At 43.3% G+C, this 17,706-nt stretch overlaps 1 protein-coding gene across 2 annotated transcripts in view; it reads right to left on the bottom strand.

The window, feature by feature from the left end:
• Window positions 1-17,427, bottom strand: part of FBXW8 (F-box and WD repeat domain containing 8) — a 53,587-nt gene extending 36,160 nt beyond the window's left edge. The window contains exons 1-4 of one of the 2 annotated variants that reach the window (XM_030024715.2): window positions 16,495-17,427; window positions 13,562-13,666; window positions 5,588-5,752; window positions 4,896-4,984 (exon numbers count right to left, since the gene is read on the bottom strand). In XM_030024715.2, coding sequence (XP_029880575.1) covers window positions 4,896-4,984; window positions 5,588-5,752; window positions 13,562-13,666; window positions 16,495-16,776 — 641 coding nt within the window. In that variant the 5' untranslated portion in view covers window positions 16,777-17,427. Of the gene's footprint in view, window positions 1-4,895; window positions 4,985-5,587; window positions 5,753-13,561; window positions 13,667-15,400; window positions 16,376-16,494 lie in introns of those variants that run through there. The other variant, XM_030024716.2, reaches the window with a different exon arrangement.
• Between the last annotated feature and the right edge of the window lie 279 nt (window positions 17,428-17,706).

The raw sequence follows: 17,706 nt of genomic DNA, 5'->3' as shown, positions 1-17,706 counted from the left end.
ACGTCTAGGAAAGATGACAGTACTTGCTGGGGGAAGGAAGAAAATGTCTGAAGTTAAAATGTAAAGAGAAGAACCAGGGGCTGATGCCCAGCCCAGTCTGTGAGAGGTGCAGGGACTCTACACAGCATCTGCTAGATCAGTCCCTCTGGCACAGCAGAGGCATGCCCTTAAATCTCCATTTATGGAGGCTCTTCACTAACAGTCTACCGCTCTTTCTTCAGTCACGGAAAACTGAAGAAAGAAAAAGCAGACACCTTTATATTGCTGGGTCTTTGGAAGGGTGGTCTGACTCTGGATCTCTTCTGTTTATTTTCATTTGGGAAGCTTTCAGAGCTACAAACAGCAGCAGTAAAGCCACAGTGCCCTTTCTGCAAGCATAAAAAAAAAGTTAACACAATGCACAATAAAACATCACCCTGACTCACAGCAGACTTGGTGTGGTTTTACAGGGTGAGTTGCGAGAGAGATGATCGCCACCAACACACGGCAAGTTTACCACACAGTTCAAGGACAGCCACACTTGAGGATTTCACACAGAGCCAGTCAAACAGCAAAACAGTCTCACAACACGCTATGGACACGTTACACCACAGGATCCACTGTGTAATGACAACACAGTTCAAACAAGGACCAGATGCATGCTCTGAGATCGCTATCTCCAGGAGGACCTAACCTCTGACTACAAATGCCCATCAGCGTGGCTGCCAACACTGCCAAGAAAAAAAGAAAGTAGCAATTTTACTGTCTGAACATGAGCTTGCTTAAAAAAAAAAAAAAAATTTAAGATTTTATTAACAGAAGGTGAAGAAATCCAGGCATTCTGTACTGAAACCAAACATACGACAGCATTAGGTACAGTGAACCTAATCACCAGTAGTAATTTATAAAAGCCAAGCAAGCAGACACATAATTGCTTTAAGTAAACTCTGACTTAAAGACGAAACTACATTTGAATTGAATATGGAGGGGGGGAGGACAACATCCCTTTAAAGAAGATCCTTTGAGACATGTAACTGTAGAAAGGCTGGTGAATACAACATTGATTGGGAGTGAGGTAACCACAAACACCGCTGTCTCAAATGAAAAGGGATTCAAGGTCTGACCCAGAAAACAAGCATCGTAACCGCTGGGATGAAATTTTAATGATAAACACAAGATGCTCTGCATGCAGGCCAGATTGAATTATCTGATGTCAGCCAGTAAATGCAAGGCGCTCCGAGAAAGAGGAGCTGCTAGCAGCCACCTTCAACTCGCAGCTCAGGTTGCACTTAATCAATCCTTGATATTCTGCCATCTTCTGGCTCGAGCTTTGGCAGCAGCGTGGGGAAAGCAGAGGAGAGTGCACGAAATAGGTACATTTCTCTAAGGGAGAGCTAAGCCTGTAGAGTTTATCTTTCCTTCCTTACACAGAGTTAACAAAGAGATCCGCTCCTGAACCCATTCAGGCAAACTATGCCTCCATGTATTACACTTGTAGCTCCTGTTTTAAGTCACTCTGCTCGCAACCTGTACAAATTCCTTTCCAGAAAGATTAACAAAATGCTCTACAGCAACTAAAATAAAAATTATCCCACTTTCCAGCAGAGTTTGGAGCAGTATAGTGAAAAACACAAGATGAGGTCTATCACAGCACAGGTTCAAATCAAATAGGATTGTTCCGAGCTTTGCTCGAAGACTCCAAATACAAAACAGCCCCAGCATTTCTGCTGGAAAACCTCTCTCCACCCCTTTTTTAATTTTTATAACCATTCTCTGATCTCCCAAGATCCTGAGTTGAATGTCCTGAAACCAGGGAGCAGCTGCTATACACTGCCACAGTTTCCAGCTCTAAAGACAGAGTGTAATGCCTGGCTGGCCTGACCGAGCTGAGCCAGAGCGTTGCAGCTGCTCCCCGAAGTCAGACATCAAAAAACCTGCTAAAAACCAAGTGGCCCGATTTTTCTCCAGTGCCGCAACCTGACTATAGAAGAAAGGAAGGTAAACGATGCCATAAGCTACTGCTTAGAAAACCCCAGGAAATGCCACACACAAAATTAGCTTTCAGATCATCACCAACTTCAAGACTTGCAAAGTCACACATCAGTTTAGCTTTATACACATGGCAAGTCTCACTGTAATCTATGATTATTCACATGTAAAGCTAAGCACATAAGTGTTTGTGAAACTGGAGATATAATCATTAAATGTAACAGATAATTGATATTTATACTGAGAAGAAAATTGACTTCTGTTAACCTCAGCTATTAAATTACTTGTTCAGTACTGAAAGAATGCAACAGCTAGCTATTGATCACCAGATTCATTACACTTTTATGACAAATTTGAAAGCACAATGCCATTAACTACAATACTATAAGCTGGAGAGAAAGGGGAGGGTTATGTTTGGATTTAAAACAAACAAACAAACAACAAAACCCCAACAAATTCCTCAATCTAGCTATCCTAAATACTTACTGAATGCACATAATGGACAAAGTATTTCCCTGCACAATTTGCTAATGTCCTTGGAAGTTTTAGTTATAACTTCAAGTCTGTCTTGTTTGATATTTACCAGGAAATATTATTGGGAAGGACAACAGCGTGCTACTGTCTTGCAGACTTTGATCATTGCTGGCAGAACAACAAATTCATCTTCTTTTGGGCAAGATTCACAGAATAGTTTTCTACTTGCAGCAATTTAAAAGATGCTTTCAGAAATCTCAAGCTACCAAAGCAGAGTGAAGGGCAACTAGTAAAGAGCAAAGGAAGTAACGTAACTTCTGTGTTCTAATATTCTAAACATTTCATTTATGAACCAGGTGAAGTCAAATAGCTGAATTCCGATTTCCCCATGTTGTTTTATCAACTATATGCTCATAGCTTCATAAAAAGATACTTCATTACTAAAATTCATTTTCTTAGAGAAGGGAAATTACTGAAAAGTAATTTGAGTGAAACCCGTAAGATTGCTTTTCCTAATGGCTATGTATGTGCAGCTTTTCCCTCAGTGGTCTCTTACCTGCTCACCTATTTTCAGGAACCTTTCAGGAACCTAAATTATTTAATGGCACCACCTCCCTTCATCATGCCAACTGATGCAAACTCACCAAAAGAATCAAGAGACACCGGAGGAACTGGGGAACCAATACAAAAAGACTGTGTGAAACTGCATAAACCCAACTTCTGTAATTCGCCAAGCTAAAATATGGACTATTTGAGTTTAATATGCGGGATTAATATCCTTTGTTTATTAATTCTTTAGAAATTTAATTTATTCTGCCTACCTTCTACATATTGCATGTTCGGATATTAACACAACGGAGAGAACGAAGAAAAAGAGCTGGATGTTTTGGCAACAGCATGGAGACAACTGGGGTTTCTGGCTCCCAAAAAAGTACAGGAGGTTTCATTAGAGACAGTGGAACAGATACAGTAGTGCAGATCCCCAGCCAAGGCCAGGAAACACACTGCCCACGCTGAAGGGCACAAAAGAAGTCAGGCTGCTAGCCACAGAGCTGGATCCCAGCTGCAGACCACAGCAGGCTGGGAGCTGCCGTGGCTTCTCGGTGGCTCAAGGAAGTCTCAACATCAGACACGAGTCAACGTCGGATCTGCGGTACTCCAGCCACACAAATTCCTCAAGCCTCTTCCCATGGCCACTGTTGAGGTTAACCGCTGTGTGGCACTGCCCCTCTAGAGGTCACAGACTACAATGCTCTTCAGAAGAAGCATTTTCATTGCTATAACGCAGCCAATTACAGCAGCGAAAACATCGCGTGAAAAGCGGAGAAAGAGAAGCGATAGCCAATGAATAGGATGGCAGAGAGAACAGAAAGGGAGACCTCCAAATGCAGAAGTAAAACAAGTGGAAGGGCATCCAGTAAAAAAAACAAACACACGCAACACAAACCAATCAAAGATTAAAATTCCCCTTTTACTCCTGCCATCTGCTAGTTCAGACTTCCACTCTCAGTTGTCCAAGAGCATTCAACACAATTTCAATGTATATGGGAGTTATCTACACGCAATGTATTTCAAGGTACCTTTCTTAGAACCAGTGTGTGAATTTTATAGTACTTTGTAAGTAGTTTTCTCTAATCCCACAATGCATAAGCATACCATTAACATGAAGTGCTACCATAAAATATGGAACTCTGGTATGTTAAGGACAATGTCCTCTGACTGCCCCCAGGATGATATCATTTTTATTTACTCATGTGACTTCTTCTGGACGGCTACTAATTACTGAACCTGTAAATTCAAGCAGAAAACAGTAAAGCCTTACACCTATTGAGACATTCACGGTAACCTCTTCTAAGAGTTTGTGAGGTTCTTAAAATTCTATTTAAGAGCATAAACCAAATGAATAGCTAACATTAAATCAAGGTCCTGACAAAGCTTTATATTAGGAAAAGAGAACTTTCAGTTTCTCTATTTTTTGGGTGGGTTTTTTTCCCCCAGATTGTCTTTTAAATAACAATGGAGAACAGTAACAGTCCTTCTAAAGTTATCTTGTGACAGCACACAGAACTATCCTTGTGATTAAGAGATTTTTATGGAAAAAAATAATTTAAAAAGCATTTTTCAGTAGCTGTGTACAATATTTAATACATTCGGGTGCTTCCACAGCAGAACAATAGATACAGTTCATCAGAAAGTAGTCTTTACAGAGACTGCATGTACATGAGATAGCTTTTTCAATAGCACAATAAAAATTTGCACTGCTGAAATGACTTGTAGATAACCATCATTATCAGTCACTTTAAGGACAATCTACCTCACCCATAAAGGAACTGCAGTCAGAAAAATTCATTCTTGTTGCCTCAAATGGGTGCTTCTTTTGAATTCATTAAAAAGCAGTACATGAGATTTGAAACAGTGAAGATTAAGTGAGCATTACGCAACCTCATACTCACCCAGCAATAACAACTCCATCGCAAGAATGTACATCACAAAGAATTTTTCCCAGCTCATATTGCAGCTGGCTCACAGCACCGATGCGGTTCTGCACAGAAAGACAAGACATGGTGTTGGTATTGCAATACATTCATCGACCAAGTTAATTTGCTGCTTTGTGAAAACCTCCAAGCTTTGCTATTGCTACTGACAAGTTGCAGTGCAGCTAAGAGAGAAGACACATCTATTTTATGCTTGCCGCCTGGAATTTTTTACAGATGGAAATGAAGGAGAAAGAAGCTATCACTCTTCATTATCATTCATAATCCTTAGGTAGAGAAACAACTATCCCAACAGCAAAAAAATTACAGCTTTCTTTTAGCCAGGATATGTAATGAGCAGGGGAAGCAGCCTTCATCTGAAAAGCTGATTCTCATTATCAAGGGATGGGTGAAGTATAAACATCTCTCTTTCACCAAAGCCAATGGAGTCGCATAGCAAACAGAAAGACTCACTCCCAAAAGTAATCAGCCATTGGGGAAAAAAGGTATTACAGCTAAGGCTAAGCCTCATAAATCCTTCAGCAGCTTTCCCCTTTTAAGTGGCAAAAAGAAGCTGCAATACAAAAGACCAACTTTTCACTACCACTTGCTTGAACCAGGTTCCCATTTTTCTACAGCATCTGGATGCCATTAAAGAAATTCCCTTTTACCTTCCAGTTGGTTTTCAAAGTGCGCTCTCTGGCACGGCAGTTCTTGAGGGTGAGCTTCCAACAGGAATGATCAGAGATGCTCGTATCTAAGAGGTATCCTTCCTGTTGGCACAACCGGTACCACAACACTTCATCTTCTGCAAGTACTTTCCATGTCCTGCTGACCTAGAAATCAAATTTACTTTTTATATATATATATATATATATATCAATCATAAAGTTGTAAGTAAAAAGATTTCATATAAAATGATTTAAATAACATCTGAAATATAGACATATATATCAATATAGGCCTGCACTGAGACTAAATGCTTCCCTAAACAAAGACATTTGTTCACCCTTCATACTACTGAGAGTATAAAAAGACCAAACCTTTAACAAAATGCTTGTTTTCTATGGAATCTTTTGAAAATAACTGAGTTTCTACTCCATTAAAACTCCACGCAACATGGACACCAGTGTTTAGTGACCACACTGCCAACCTGAAATATCAGTGTATTAGAAAATTTTGAAGGGAAAAGAAACAAGAAAACAATTAAGACAGCATTGTAAGTTTAGAGAAAAAAAGATTTATTTTCACATTTAGAGCTAAGAAAACCTCTCAGATCATACCACCATATCTCTAAAGTCCTACTGACAATGCCTGATTAGCTGTATAACATTAGTGATTTATAACCTATTGTATTACAGTGTGCATAAATAGGAATGAATTATTAAGTTTTTCAAGTAGCCTCAAGTTGCTGTCCATTTCAGAGAGAACAGCTTCATCATAATCAATTGTGGGCTTAGAATTAAAGATTCAAGAGGTAAGAGCCAACTTAAGTAGCATTTGTTCTCTGTAATTCTTAATTTAAAAAACCAGATGCAACCAATGAAAACCGCTACCGGTGAAAGAAGTAATCAATTGTACACTGGTTCCAAAAGATTAAAAAAGCCTTCTCAGATTGACATCATTTTTAGCAACTTACAATTAAGCATCTAATGTCCGTTTCAGTCCCAAGATTACACCAAGAATCTAGGCCTCCCATTAACGCACTTTCACAGGACCATCTCTTTGTGTTTACTTGCCACTCCTTCCACATTTACACACAGATACAACATGGCACAGGGAGGCAAAAGATGAACTATAATCATATAAGTGGGGAACAAGTAAATGTCCTTTGTATTTTATCATTACCACACACACCTTGCTGCAGACTTCTTAAAACCACAGCTTTCAAACACAAAGTATAGCTTCACAAAATTACGTATCACGAGGAACGCTGAAAGTACGAGATCCTTTTGGCTGGTACAGATTTGCAAGAAGTCCATGCAGAACAAAAACCATTGGAGCAACAAAGCGTGTAGCAAGGCTTAGGAAAACAACACGCCCCACCTTAAATAGATCAAGCGATCTCAGAGTTTGTAACAGGATCTGTCAAATTTTATATGTGATGACTTGGAAGATCCTGCCTTAGTCTGCTGTATTAAATGCAGCACCAGGCCAAGACTGACTGGTCAGCCCAACCAGAACACTCCCAACACCGCAGGGAGACAGCAGCTAAGGTCCACAAAGCAGGTCAGTCCCGTCAACACAACCCCATGTCTTACAGCTCTCCTTGGGTCACAGTAAGTGCAAAAACATCTTACACACGTGGTCCCAAACCTCCTTGCATACTATATAGTACCCAAACAGTGGGACAGTATGCCCTGCAATGAACAGCAGAGATGTCCCCTTGAAAACTTTATGAAGCTTCTAGCCATCTTGTTTACGTTGTGTTGCTGGTTGGTCTTGCTGTAAAGACACACAAGTATCATTACTGCTCTCAAAAACCCACGTCCCAGTAAGAATCTAGAATTCCATCATGAGATCATGACCTCTTTCTTCCAAAGGAGGGGGGGAAGTTTAACATGAGAGAAAAAAGGGGAGTGGACTGAGTAACCTGCATATGTTTTTAAGATTTGATACCTACATATACAAGCAGCTCTCAAACAGGAATATCCAAGTCCAGCGGAGCTAATATTCTAGTTATTCACCAAAAGATGTCAATTCAAACTAGCAGACATACAATCTCCTTCCACCACAAGACAAACAAAACAACCTGGATACAGCAATCATAATGCCTTACAAATGACAGAAACAGCACCGAGTCTTCCCTAGCATTATACACCATCCTGTAATAAAAAAAGCAGTGCTTAATGCTCCTGTCCCTATAGGGACACACTCAGGAAGTTCAAAGGCAAAAAAAAAAACCCCAAAACAATCCAAATTTCAAACCATTACAGTTTAGTGGGGAATTTGCTCTCAATTTGATTTTAAAGTAACATAAATCCATATATTGCTCAAAGAAAAAAAAACCACCCAGCTTTTTGCTGACACACAAAAAAAGCAGGTGTTCTGCAGGAGTTCAGCACCCCGGCCAAGCCTGGTCAACAGTAACAGCACCTCTGCCCCCCTCCCTTAACAGCAGCACATTTATGCTAACATCGAGGGGACAGGCTAATGGAAAAGCAGAAGTAAACAAAGCCAAACTACGGCAAATTTTGCCTTGCCTTTTAAAAAAAAAAAAAAAGAAAAAAAAGAAAAAACACATCTTTGGAGTCTGCCAAAATAGACAATGTTGTACAGACTTTTCCAGTTTCAAGGTCTTAAAAGCATTTTATAAAGACAGTAAAAAAAAAAAGGAGGGGGGGACACAACTACATAAAATTTAGACTGCCTTTTCAACTTTCAGGAACAAACATTCAAGGGGAATAAAGATCCTATCCTATTATGATTTTTTTAAATCAAATTACATCGAATCCTGCTGCTTTACAAGCATGAATTTCCAAGGGTCCCTAATGCAGCCTTTTCTTAATGCACCAAAACTGGCATGACAATCCCTTGTAAAAGCCCCACTGAGCGAGCCTCAGCTGCAAGAAATCGCTAATAAAAGAGTCTCAAGCATTTCACTTTACAGCACCACTGTGAGCTGCCGCATTAAAACCAACCATTGGCTTGAAGTCAGGTTTATTAGATCTGCTTGACTTAAGAGTTTCAGGTGAGGCCCCGAAACCCAGAGCATTATGGCTTTATTTATAGGCACCCATACATTCTGCTTGTTGGAGAGTAGCTGAGAGGTGCAAAGATCTTATTAAACTACTAACATCATTATTTCCAAATCTACACTACGTAGAAACTCCAACAACGATCAATGACAACATCTTACACAATCGTTTATAGATTTAGAGTTCCCAATTTAATTTTGTCTTCAGTGTTCCTATTATCTTTTTACTACAGTTCTCAACTGTTCTCAGCAAAGAAACTTCGGTTTCCCCTGAGCTCCACACAGGAACAGTTTTATATCTTATAGTTCAGCAAGCAATAATGTTCTGAAGGATTTCGAAGGCTTTTGCTGACATAGGTTTTGCTATTTGGTTTTGCCTTTCGGGGATATTTTTTTTTCCCCCAACCCCCCCCCCCCCCCCCACCTCTTCCATCAAATCCTAAATTTCTTCTAATCCTCTCTAAATCAACTGGCTCAAATCCTAATGAAGGTTTATTCATCCCTCTCCATCTGATAACTCTTTGTTTCATTAGGTTTGTTTTCTTCCCTAGACACAAAAGACACAGTCAAGGTTCATTCACTGAAGCCAGGGGCCTCAACTGGAAATATCTGGACTTTCAGTTCACTACAATACGTAGCGCCAAATAGTATTTAAGCCAAAGCCATTCAGATGGAAGCCATACCAGGTGGAAGCTGCTCATCTTTTCAATTCACAGCCATAATCATAGAATCATCATAAAATCATAGGATGGTTTGGGTTGGAAAGGACCCTAAAGATCATCTAGTTCCAACCCCCTGCCATGGGCAGGGACACCTTCCACCAGACCAGGTTGCTCAAAGCCCCATCCAACCTGGCCTTGAACACTTCCAGGGATGGGGCACCCACAACCTCTCTGGGCAACCTGTTCCAGTGCCTCACCACCCTCACAGGGAAGAACTTCTTCCTTACATCTGATCTAAATCTACTCTTTTTCAGTTTAGAGCCATCACCCCTTGTCCTATCACTACATGCCCTTGTAAAAAGTCCCTTTCCAGCTTTCTTTAGGTACTGGAAGGCTGCTATAGGGTCTCCCCGGAGCCTTCTGTTCTCCAGGCTGGACAACCCCAACTCTCACAGCCTGTCTTCATAGAAGAGGTGCTCCAGCCCCCTGATCATCTTCATGGCTCTCCCCTGGACCTGCTCGAACAGGTCCATGTCCTTCTTGAGTTGGGGGCCCCCAGAGCTGAAGGCAGTACTGCAGGTGGGGTCTCACAAGAGCAGAGTAGAGGGGGAGAATCGCCTCCCTCCAACTGCTGGTCACGCTGCTTTTGATGCAGCCCAGGATACGGTTGGCTTTCTGGGCTGCAAGCGCACATTGCCGGGTCACACTGAGCTTCTCGTCAACCAACACCCCCAAGTCCTTCTCCTCAGGGCCGCTCTCAATCCACTCATCGGCCAGACTGTATTCGTGCTTGGGATTGCCCCGACCTGTGTGCAGGACCTTGCACTTGGCCTTGTTGAACTTCATGAGGTTCGCACGGGCCCACTGCTCAAGCCTGTCAAGGTCCCTCTGGATGGCATCCCTTCCCTCCAGCGTGTCAACCGCACTACTCAGCTTGGTGTCATCGGCAAACTTGCTGAGGGTGCACTCAATCCCACTGTCCATGTCGCTGACTAAGATGTTAAACAGCACTGGTCTCAGTACTGACCCCTGAGGAACACCATTCGTCACTGGTCTCCATTCGGACATCAAGCCATTGACCGCAACGCTTTGAGTGCGACCAACCAGCCAATTCCTTATCCACTGGGTGGTCCATCTGTTATCTTAAGTCTCATCCTGAGCCCAGGATATCCTTATCCATCAGTTTCTCTGCTCTCTCTCTAAGCTATGAGGAGGATGGATGATTACTTTTACCCATATACAACTTTGATGCAAAAGTATGCTCAAAAAATACACGAGATTTTCTTTTTTTAAACGTATAAACACTAAAAGCCTAACAGTTTAACAATTCCAGAAGCTCTAGAGGCAAGCATCTGAAATTCTTGATTTATGCACGACAATTCATTCTTAAAATCCTAGAAACAGTCTCCCTTGTCCTAGATACATACACAATTGTTGTGTTGGTAAACATTTCTAAACTTTCTATCAGATGAAAATGCTAACAGTTCAAGGCAATTTCCCACTGATCTGTTCAGAAATAAAACTGCCTTAGCCTTGCCAAAATTCAGTACGTACTGGTATTTCACACCACAAAATGCAATTTATGCAGTCTCTGGTATTTACTAGAAAGCAGTAACAACTATAGATATACGGAGAAGTTAATAGATGAGACCCATCACCTTATCACTAAGCTGACAGTTTAAAGGCTAGGTCCTCAGACCACGAGTGAAGTTAATTGCAGGTATCTGCAGTATCAGCCGCAAACAACACAAGAACTTCTGATGCATTTCAATTTGTCATACTTGTGGTGTCCCAAGTGATTGTTTTGCTTTTCCCTCTACATCACAACCAGGAGAAAGGACTGACTGTTCTCAAACCCACTCATCACAGAAGTCACAAGAGAGTTGCTCACAGCATAGCTATTTCTTTCAGTGGTCAGAACAGAATCAAAAGGTGTTCATAGGGCTGGCACAAAGCAGAGGGAAAATTTTGCCATTACTCTGGACTGTTCCGCTGACTAATTAAGTCCTGGATACCTCTGTCCTTGAATTATAAACATGGGATATCAACAGAGACTGGTCTGCTGGATGCTACTGAATATTGCACAACTACTGTGAACCCACCAGAGCTCAGGAACCGATGACACCATTAATTTACATGCTGCACATGGCTTTCGTATTTCAAGTGCCATACAGATAGTTTGTGTTTTATAGTACTAATTCCAAAAATCAAAGAAAAGCTGTGGGGAAGAGGGGGAAGGGGAAATATCGGGGTGAAATTAAAGTTCTCCAGAGCAGTCTGTGGTGTGATTAAATCTCAAAGACGCTCTGCAGTCAGGCTACTTTACTGTTAGTCAGTTACCAATTTGGCATAAAGAACTAAGCAAACAGGTTTTCTCCAAAGGCACTCACATAGTTCACGATGCCAATTGTACTAACTGGCCCAATTTCACTAAAATCCCAAGGCGCCTTAATAAAAAAACCTTTCTACGATAACACTGTAAAGCAGCAGGGCTTTCCATTTAACAGAAGAGGGCTTCCCCCCCTTCAAAAACAAAATCACCAAGAGAAAAATGAAAATGGTATTTATTTTTATTGCTTTGCTTTTTATTTGAACCCCTAAAAAGAAGCCAGCTCTGCACTAAAAGCATTGGATATTCATCTCATTTGGAAAGCCTTGTAAAACACCGGGCATTTGCTCAGCTACCTGTCAGCTGCCACGTAGGACCAACTGACTAAGTCTGAGAAGACGAATGAGAAATGTGGAAAATTTTCTCAGTGTTAAAACACATCTTACGAGAAGAGGTTCAAGTTAGAAACCAAAGCGAGAAAGAGAGAGAAATCAAGTGCAGCCCAAGCACAGAGAAAAGGAGCAGGCCTTCATCAGCCAATCTTTTCACTATGCCATGAGGTAAACTGATCATGCCGGGGAGGGGGGGAAGAGAAAGACAAAGAATAACCTTAAAGTAATCCACTTCAAATATGCAACCCTGTTCCTTTCCATGGGATGCAGCCTTTACTGATCGCGTATCTCTACCTCAAACGACAGAAACTCGAGCATATCTGAAAGCTTCACAGTCCCCTGGACAGCACCAAAAAATAATCCTAGAGAATTTTTTCCTCTGCAATAGAAGCCCTGCAAGAGGAATTATTTTTCTTCTAACAGCCCTTGTTCCTAAAAGGCATTAGCAAGTCAAAGATTGAAGCAATAATCACCTGTAGCTATTTAACGCTATGACTTGCTCATGCTGAACATTACAAGTCCAATTTCATTTCAATGCATGTGCCATCTGGATAATACTTGTGTCTAGTTTACCATCCACAACAAAGCTATATCCTGTCCATCACTTTTCAATTTTTACATGTTAACATTTCTTTCTCCTGCAACAGTCCAGGGCATGGTTTGAGTGTAACACAAAGAATGGTTTTGGTTGGATTTTTGTGAAGTTGCAAGATGTGCTTTGTACATAACAGTTCAATGAACACCAGCCTGAGACACTAAATAGTGGCCACAGGAGAAGCTGGCAATGAATATGCACAATATTCTACTCTATTTCACAGGGTAATCAACACTTGCCAATTAAGTTTGCTTTGAAGACTCATTCAGAGAGCAGGTTCATCATTCAAAGTGTGCAGAAAGGACATGAAGAGGCTCAATAGCGTGGGCTGAACAATTCTTAGTCAGGTGTGTGTGAGCGTTTAGCTTAGGAAACAGGCAGTTTACAACTACACATAAATTATGGACCATGTCTGAGTACAGACTAGTGAAAGCACTCTCTTAAAGTATCACCAATGAAAAATATAAATTCCTTGCGGGGAGGGAGGAAAATCAGTGTCCTTTAGGAATTTAGCCTCATGTGAAATTACTACAAACAAAAAGTTACTACTCCAATTCCCATGGTTCAAGTCACAGACTGGAAAGTGGGAGGAACAGCTTTGTTGCCATGCCCTTGGCACTGTAAAGTGCCGAGTTCTTAATATTGCAGCAAGACACTCACTTGTTTCCAAATACATTCGCTTGAATCAAAAGATCTTTGCAAGTATTTATTTTAATTTTTAAGGCTTCGCTCTTGCCCAAGCCACAAATGTTTTATTTAACTCTACTCAACTGCAAGCTATAAATCCAGCTCATCTACTATTATTTTTTCAATATTCAGCTTTGGATGTATTTCCAATAAGTAAAAGCACAATCAGCTGAGCTACTACAGCTACCACACATCTTCCCTGCATCAAGGTGCCTGACTGTTTCTTCAATATTTCTGGCAATTTTACATGGTATCAGAGAAACAAAGTGCCAGCAGCACTTACCTGAGCACATCTTCCCAATTCAGTCTTGCCCAGGTACTGAAATATCTTCAGTGCCAGTTCATAAGGCAGCTGGATATCAAAGAAAGGAACCTCGTTTATTTCATTCTGAAAAGAAAAAAGAGAAAATAATTTGTTAGGCTTCTTTAACGCACAGCTAGATAGCAGCAAAAGTTACCGTAGTACGAAGAAAGGACGTTGCATCCTCACCGCCATCACAGTTCCATAAAAAAGGCAGAAGTAATTCTGCCTCCCCTTCCTTATGGGCACAACATCAGAGATGCCACGCCGGCATGAAGGTACCCGAGCTACTCTTTGTTCTCTGCGAGTCATATCAGGTAAAGAGTATTAGAAGGCTAATATTGGAGCTAAAAAGCAAATTGAGGCAAACTGTAAGGCTTGTCTATAGTCAGATGGCAGAGAAAGGCAAGACACAAGCTCTAGTAAGAAAGTTTGTCTAAGGTTTCAGCATCAAAAAGGCCAAACAAGTAAGCACTTTGAAGACATATGCCCACTGTTAATTTCACTTACAAGATTTCAAACACAGATGATGAAAAATAAACAAATATTTTGATATAAAACTGAATGGAGATGACCTTACAGTTTGTTTCTGTCTTTCATTAGTAACATATAAATACCTTCTTAATATGAAATATGCTGAAAGAGTTGCTGCTTTAACTGATTAAGTATCTAAAAAAAAAATTAAAAGCAAAGAATCCATCATTTTAATCTGACAGCTAAATGCAGCACATACATTTTTTTCCTACGTGTTTTTTTGCTTGTTTTAACTACGTAATTATTAAGTCTTCTTCCTGCAGTTATGCCATCAAGATTTGTCCTCCCCTTCGTTTCTATCTGGACATTCCAAATTTTTATACTATATAACGGAGAGAGCAAAATCAGCCCATTCTGACCATTTCTATGTCACCCATTTCAAAGTTTTGCTCTCTAGTGTTTTTTCCTGGTTTCTGTACCTCCCCAGTGCTCTCAAACACCTGATCACTCTCCATCAATCCCCATGCACAAAACCAGCTGCTCAGTTAAAACCTGCCTCTGTTGTTTGCCATCAGAAAGTCAGGCAAATCCCAAATCAGGATCATCCCTTGCCTCTTAGCACTTCTCTAGCCCCGATACCTTTGTTTCTTTGTAGGCATCTTCTACAACTACTCCTTGCTCATTTAAACCTGGACCCTTTGCAGTGCCAACAAAGCAGCAAAAACAGGCAATGCTGGATTTATTTAAAGTACAGTTACACAGGAAAACCATTGTATAATACGGTTGCGTGGAAGCTTTTAATGCAAAAGGTGTTCTACACTAGGTAAGTGTTTAGACAGCACAAACATGGGCAATGTTCCCATTAGGTCTTTTTAGCAAAACAGCACCAGATTATAGACACTGGAACCTCACGCTCATTCTAAAGTTACTTAAACTAGGACCTTACACCAACCTTTCTGCTCCCCTCCCTCCTCGTCCACAATTTTCCTGCACAAACAGCTCCTTTTCCTTTCCCCCTGCATGAAGACCACTGGCTCCGCTGCCTGCTGTGGATTTGCAAGATTGTTTGCTTTCATGCGATTTAAATTGCATCTATTTCCAAAGGGGGACACCAAAGGAAAATATAAAAGGAACTCTGAGAGTGCATCTCCACGGCCACATGCAGACAGACCCCAAGCTGCCCAGATGTGAACCAGCTCAGATCCAGGAGCCGCATAACCATTTTAGAGCAACATGCTGCCCAAACTAATAAGATGAGCCATTCGGCAAGCCTTATTAGCTCTAGGCTTATGAGCTCAGGCACAGCACCACTATGAATATATTGCTTCCAAATTGGAGTTGACTCACGTCCAACCAGCAGAACCTGGTCTGTCTGCACGTACCCAAAGGTATCATTGAAGGACAGACTGCCTACAGACAGACCGGTACAGGTACAACAGTCAAGACCGACAGCTCTTTCATGAAAAAGGGGGGGAAAAGAAAGAAAAAACAGCTATACAGATTTTTTTTTTAAATAACCCGCAAGAGGATTTATAGTCAAACTGTAAGCACGAGCTTGCAACAAAGCTCAAGCGACGGCTCATACTAATTCCATTCTAATGCAATCTTAACACTAGAGACAGATCAAGGTCTTCCCTTCCCACATCCCCAAAATTCACGCAGCTTGTCCTTAGCACAGTGCTCACCGCCGCAAACGAAGCGGTAATGTTAAGTCAGCACCAGCCTGTCTAAAAGTCTACTGGAATGAATCCAAAACTCAAATACTGCCATCCCCTCTGAGACAGATTTGGGCTCCTGTGTGCTAATGGAGCACTAATTCTGTAAATGGATTAATTTGTGCCTTGCAGACAGAAATTTAATCTGTTCCTTTTAATTTTTTTTTAAGCAAAGAGTAATTAGTCACAGTTAGGTTAGTGAGAAGCAAGAAAATGGGTTTCCCCCCTAGTTTTCCTACGCTGTAAATAAAATCTCTATTGCATTTAGAGAATTTACCAAAGTAACTTTTATCTGGTTCAGAACTGTATTTAAGACTATTTCCAAATTAACTCCTTTATTTAAAGAATTAACACTTGTTTTCTTACTACACCACTGTGTCACAAGGCAGGATTCCCTTAATCGCTGCAGCTGCATCAAATCGCCTGAACACGCCACAAAATTTTTTTTTAAGGGGAAGAAAAAGTACTGTCTTATAAGAAGAAAACTAGATTTTGGAGGGCTAAAACCCCTGTAAGACGCAATGTATTCGGAAGCTGAGCTTATACGCAAGCTCGCAGGAACCCAAAACTCAGCGTCCCCCTTTCTCGCCCCATCCCAGAGACGAGGCACCACCACCACCACCCCCCCCACCCCCCAAATTTCCACAGCCCCCCTCGCCCCCGGTCTCTACCCCGAGGCAAAGCGCCAGGGCCGGGGCACAGCCCCGGGGCCCGGCACAGCCCTACCAGGTCTCGGATGAGCTGCCCCAGCAGGTCGTCGCCGTCCCCGTCCCCCGCGGGCTCCTCGGTGGGGCGGGCGGGAGACGGGCTACGGCAGGCCGGGGTGCCGCCGTCCAGCAGGCCGCGGGCCAGCGTCAGGTAGCCCGGCTCGCCCGCTTCCGCGCCGCCGCCGCGGCGGCTCTCGGGCTCCGCTGCTGCCGTCTCCCGCCGCCGCCGCTTCGCGTCCCCCGCCAGCTCCTCCCGCCAGCGGCGGCGGAACAGCTCCAGCTCCGCCGAGACCTCGGCCATGGCGGCGGGGCCGGGCCCGGCCCAACCTCCAAGCGGCCCGGCCCGGCTCGGAAACCGCCCCCCGCGCCCACGCGTTCCGCCGCGCGAAGGTTCCTACCGCCGCCGGGGCCCGCCTGACGCGGCGACGGGGGCCCGCCGGCCGCCATTTTGTGGGCCCGAGGCCCCTGTCAGCGGTGGGGCCGCGGGCCCCCGGCGAGCGCACGAGGGGCGGGATGGAGGCTTAGGGATCCGCGGCCCGGCCTTGGAAAGCCGCTGGTGGCCGAGCGAAGGCCCGGGTGAGGGCAGGGTCCCGTGCCGGCGCCCTGGGCCTGGGCTCGGCTGTGAGCCCCCAGCTGCCTCCCAGCCGTGACCGGCCCGTGTGGCCCCACGGGGGGGGAAAGGCCGCTGCCCGAAAAGCCGAAGTGAGGCCGCCAAGCGGTTTGTTGCCCATGGAGGAGGCGCAGAGGCGCGTTGCTCTGCCACCGGGTGACGGGCCCCGGTCGGATTCGTTTCTTCCACCCGTTTTGTTGGCCAAGGCTGAACCAGAGCTTGTGTCCGTTACATCCCCCTTGGGAAGATGGCGCCGCGCTGCTCGGCGCACCCCGAATCACGCCCGCGTCCTTCTGCAGCCGCCGCGAGCCCAGGAGCTGCCACTTCCATGGCGCTTTGGGGAGGAGACGACGTTTGCTCCGCACCTCTCCGGTATCAACCCACCTCGTGGCTGAAAGGCTGCGTCTCAAACAACGGCTAGACCCAACCGCTGAAACACGGCTACTATGGCTTCAGCTGGTCCAGCTGCCCGGAGGAGTGGAAAGGCCGCGAGTATTTGAGTCTTCAGCACAACTTCTGTGGAGCGCTTGGGGGAATGAAACAGGTAAGCGATACTTGTCCGTGTCAGTCAAACAGCTGGTTGTCGCTGGGCGACGGTGGACATGCTAAAACGCGCGGCCC

Source organism: Aquila chrysaetos, chromosome 9 (genome assembly GCF_900496995.4).
Source record: "Aquila chrysaetos chrysaetos chromosome 9, bAquChr1.4, whole genome shotgun sequence".
NCBI lineage: Eukaryota > Metazoa > Chordata > Aves > Accipitriformes > Accipitridae > Aquila > Aquila chrysaetos.
The sequence above is the reverse complement of the archived record's forward strand: the minus strand, read 5'-3'. Positions and strand labels throughout refer to the sequence as shown.